The sequence below is a fragment of the Chaetura pelagica genome, unplaced genomic scaffold, assembly GCF_000747805.2.
Source record: "Chaetura pelagica isolate M959 unplaced genomic scaffold, ChaPel_1.0 scaffold488, whole genome shotgun sequence".
Taxonomy (NCBI): domain Eukaryota; kingdom Metazoa; phylum Chordata; class Aves; order Apodiformes; family Apodidae; genus Chaetura; species Chaetura pelagica.
Genome location: NW_009954235.1, coordinates 463,428 through 467,020, shown reverse-complemented (window position 1 = coordinate 467,020; position 3,593 = coordinate 463,428). Strand labels below are relative to the sequence as shown.

Below are 3,593 nucleotides of genomic sequence, written 5' to 3'. Positions count from 1 at the left end.
GGTAAGAACTGACTCTGGCAGGTGAAACGTGTCCCAGCTAAAGCAGCCGTTTTCCTGGAGTCTGTTAGTGCTCTATCCAAACTGGAACACCTCTCGCAGCTCAAGGGGCAGCTGCCCAGAGAGCAGGTACCTCTATCCACAGGCACTGTGCAGGGACACAGGAACATATTCCACAGCTGGGCAGAGGCAAGAAGAGTATCGGGGATCCTTTTGAGTGGGATCTCTTTATTGCAGGGGAAATGAAGAAATGGTCTTTGGAAGGAAGGCAGGCTCAGAGCACTTGTACTAACAAGATGCAATCAACCATCTCTTGATGAGTGCAGCAAGCTGCAGTCAACTATTGAGGGGAAAGAGAGGAAGAGAAACCACAGCTGCAACTGCCAGGATTCCTTCCCCGACTTGTCCCTGTCCCAGGTTGTCACCAGGTGCAGGTGAACACCCTCAGGTGGGCACCTCGAGGGCCTCTCAGGCTGCTGGAGTCTGGCCTACCAGCAGGACTGGGAGCAGTTTGCTTCCAGAGACAACACATGAAATGTAGCTGCAGTTTTATACCAACATATTATTAAAATGTGAAAAAGTCTGCAATTCCAGGCATTACTAAAAAAATAACAGCCGTGCTGGGTTTTCACACCCTGCACACACATCCTTCACTTCCACAGGAAACAGTTCCAGGACTATAGCTCCAGAGACTGTGTTTCCAGTGGTCCCAAACCAGGAAGTTCTGTGATACAGCCCAGGAATCTTCATATCCTGATGCCATTCGGTTTAAAAAAAAATCCTGAGCTTGTTTAAAAAACCCCCCACATTTTTGTGCAGTCACTGGGATGAAAGGCTCCTGCCCACAAGGCAGTCAGCCCATCAGCTCGTCTCTCGGGTGTCTCTGCCGGGGGTCCCGCCGCCGCCCAGCACCGCATCCAGGGGGGCCCGTTTCTTGCGGATGCTGCGGCCCGAGGCGATGAGGTCGGCGTACCCGCGCTGGTGGGAGAAGGCGTAGGCGGAGCGCCGGGCCGAGACCCCCCGGCGGAAGGCGCTGGGCCGCCGCCGCCACTGCTGCTCCTCCGCCTGGTACTGCTGCCGCCGCCGCTGGATCTGCAAGGGAAAGCAGCTCGTTCGCTCTGACTCTGCGGGAAACAGCCCCGCACTCTTGTGCACCCCTGAGCTGCTTAACGGGAGAGTCCTCCTGTCCACGTTCGATTCGGTTAGAAACAGGAGTACATGCAGTAACACGGCATCTCCTCAGGGAGAATTACTTTGAACTTCATTATTTTAACATCTTTAAATCTCTTTCACTGAAGCACGCTGAAGACATGTAATTCCAGCCCTTCCTGTGTCCTCACGCTGACGTGTCTTTAATGTCTTTTTTAATCAACACTTCCCCCAGTTTTCAGCCCCGTGTGCTGTTGGCCAGCTGAAAGCAGAAGTGAACACACACTGCCCACTCTGACACACAACAGAGGGCTCCAGCACAGCCCAGACCAACAGTCTGGCCACCAACTGCTCCACAGGAGGTTTCTGTGGTTTTGCACAGCCAAGTGCTCAGCCCAGAGAGCTGGTGGAGGAGCCCACCCTGAGCTGTACACATCTCTCTGCATCCCTCAGAAGCACCCGGGGGAGATACTGGAAGCAGAACACATTGAAGTGACGTTTCTGGGGTGGAAAATGTCACAGCACAGCAGTCCCCCAGCAAGATGGCAGGCTGGGTCTGGCCTTTGCCCTGCAGCCACCACCCAGCCAGGGGACCCCAGCTCCTGACTGGTGGAGCTGTCCCCAGGGCAGTCACTTGCCTGTCCCTAGCAGGAGCAGCAGCACTGGCCCCCATAAGGAGGTGCCGGCCAGAGGAACTGCACTAAGGGAGCACTGCACTCACTGTGTCACTTTCTGAAGGCCACACTGTGGTTGACAGGAAACGCTGTGCCACTATAGGAAGCAAGCAAATAGCAATTGATAAAATCATGGTCAGCCAGAGGTACGGTTGTCTCAGAGCATTTGGAGCAGTTCCTGGGAATAACAAGAGCAGAAATTAGTTTATTACGCAGTCAGGTAAACTAGTTATGCAGCACAATGAGATACTAAAAGCTACAGCTTCCTTCCTAAGGGCCTAAAATGCAGGTATTGTGCTGGGTATTACAACATCAAGCTTTTAATCAGACACTCCACTATGAAGAGAGAGCAATAGGAAAGAATTTTATAAAGCACTTGTGTTACAATGTACCCATATTCACCTCAGAGCCCTTCTGAGGGTTATGGGACACTGCCAGACAAACTCTTGGCTGACATGCATGGCTTTTGTCCTGTCTTAAAGCATGCAGAGCAAGGGAAAGTTGTCCTGCTGTCACTGGTATGTGTGTGGTCTAGAGAGCAAGTGATATGAACAGCCCAGACCGATGGAACTCTGCATCAAACTAAGCAGCCACATCTTTATAAATCCTGAAATGCATGAAGTATTCCTAAAACTGAGGAGGTTTGCTATTCTGGGGGGAGATAGTTAGATCTAAGGCAGCACATGAAAGATTTGTCACCAGGAAAACTAGGAAGAACAGTTTTCCTCAGGGAAAAAAAAAAAAAAATCCAGCTGGCCTCTACTTACACCTCCCTGGACTTGCAGCAAAAGAAGCTGCTGACAGCATTTGGCTCTGTCCTGCCTTGGGTTTTACTTTCTGTTGATCAGTTAGAGCAACCTGGCAAACACAGACCTTGCCAGATCATCACAGTCCCTTTACTTTAAATTCCCCCGGCAGCTGTGTCTTGGTTTTCATCTGCAGAGTCCTACTGCTGGGCAGCCAAGTTCCAGCTCATTTTCATTGAAAGAAAAGAAATACTGCAATGATGAATCCTGGCCCCAAACACAAATAAAAGCCTTCCTTGGAAGTGATCAGTGTTTAACATCATTCCCTTTCAGAGGCATCAGGGTCAGGCCATGACATTTTGCCCACGGTTGTTGCTCAGGTTACAAAGCTGCCTGAGACAGAACAAGGAACACAAAACACAAGGACTGACCTGTGAATTGAAAGCCAGAAGGAAAGAGAACGTGGATCCCAGCACTGTGTAAGTCAAATGTGATACCAAAGTAAAGTGCAATACTCCCAAATACTGAAAAAGCATTTACAAAAGTCCAGTAAGATGTATCCAAGCCAATCTGAAAGCAAACAAAAGCCCCACATGATTTTGTAAATTCAAAATAATGCCAATTGTTCTGAAGATTGACAGTGCTTTGCGTGAACACCCTCTCATCCAGGTACACACCAGTCAGAGAAGAGAGAAGGCAAAAAAAAAGGAAGCTTTTTGCATGTTGTTACATTTGTAGCAGACAAATTTAGAAACACAACCAGAAAGTGTTTTCAGAGCTCCCAAGATCACAAAGATAAGGTTACTTGCCTGAAAATTGACGACAAATATAAGAGAAGAAGCTGTTGTGACAGCAAAGGACTGGTAATCAGAAGGTGCTTCTCCATCCTGTCCCATAGTTTTAAGGTAAGCTCCGTATGGTATGAAGAAGATTATCAATGAAGTTACAGCTCCATGAAGCAAACTCAAAAAGAATTTCTTGTAGTTAAAAAGTAAATCTTGTTGTCCCAAAACATACAGTGTAGGGA

At 48.8% G+C, this 3,593-nt stretch overlaps 1 protein-coding gene across 1 annotated transcript in view; it reads right to left on the bottom strand.

Moving 5' to 3' along the window:
* Positions 1–858: 858 nt before the first annotated feature.
* Positions 859–3,593, bottom strand: part of ATP8B1 (ATPase, aminophospholipid transporter, class I, type 8B, member 1) — a 24,863-nt gene continuing 22,128 nt past the window's right edge. Inside the window, exons 24-27 of the mRNA XM_010003655.1 lie at positions 3,376–3,593; positions 2,998–3,136; positions 1,868–1,998; positions 859–1,089 (exon numbers count right to left, since the gene is read on the bottom strand). The exon at positions 3,376–3,593 is cut by the window's right edge and continues 46 nt beyond it. Coding sequence (XP_010001957.1) covers positions 859–1,089; positions 1,868–1,998; positions 2,998–3,136; positions 3,376–3,593 — 719 coding nt within the window. The remainder of the gene's footprint in view (positions 1,090–1,867; positions 1,999–2,997; positions 3,137–3,375) is intronic.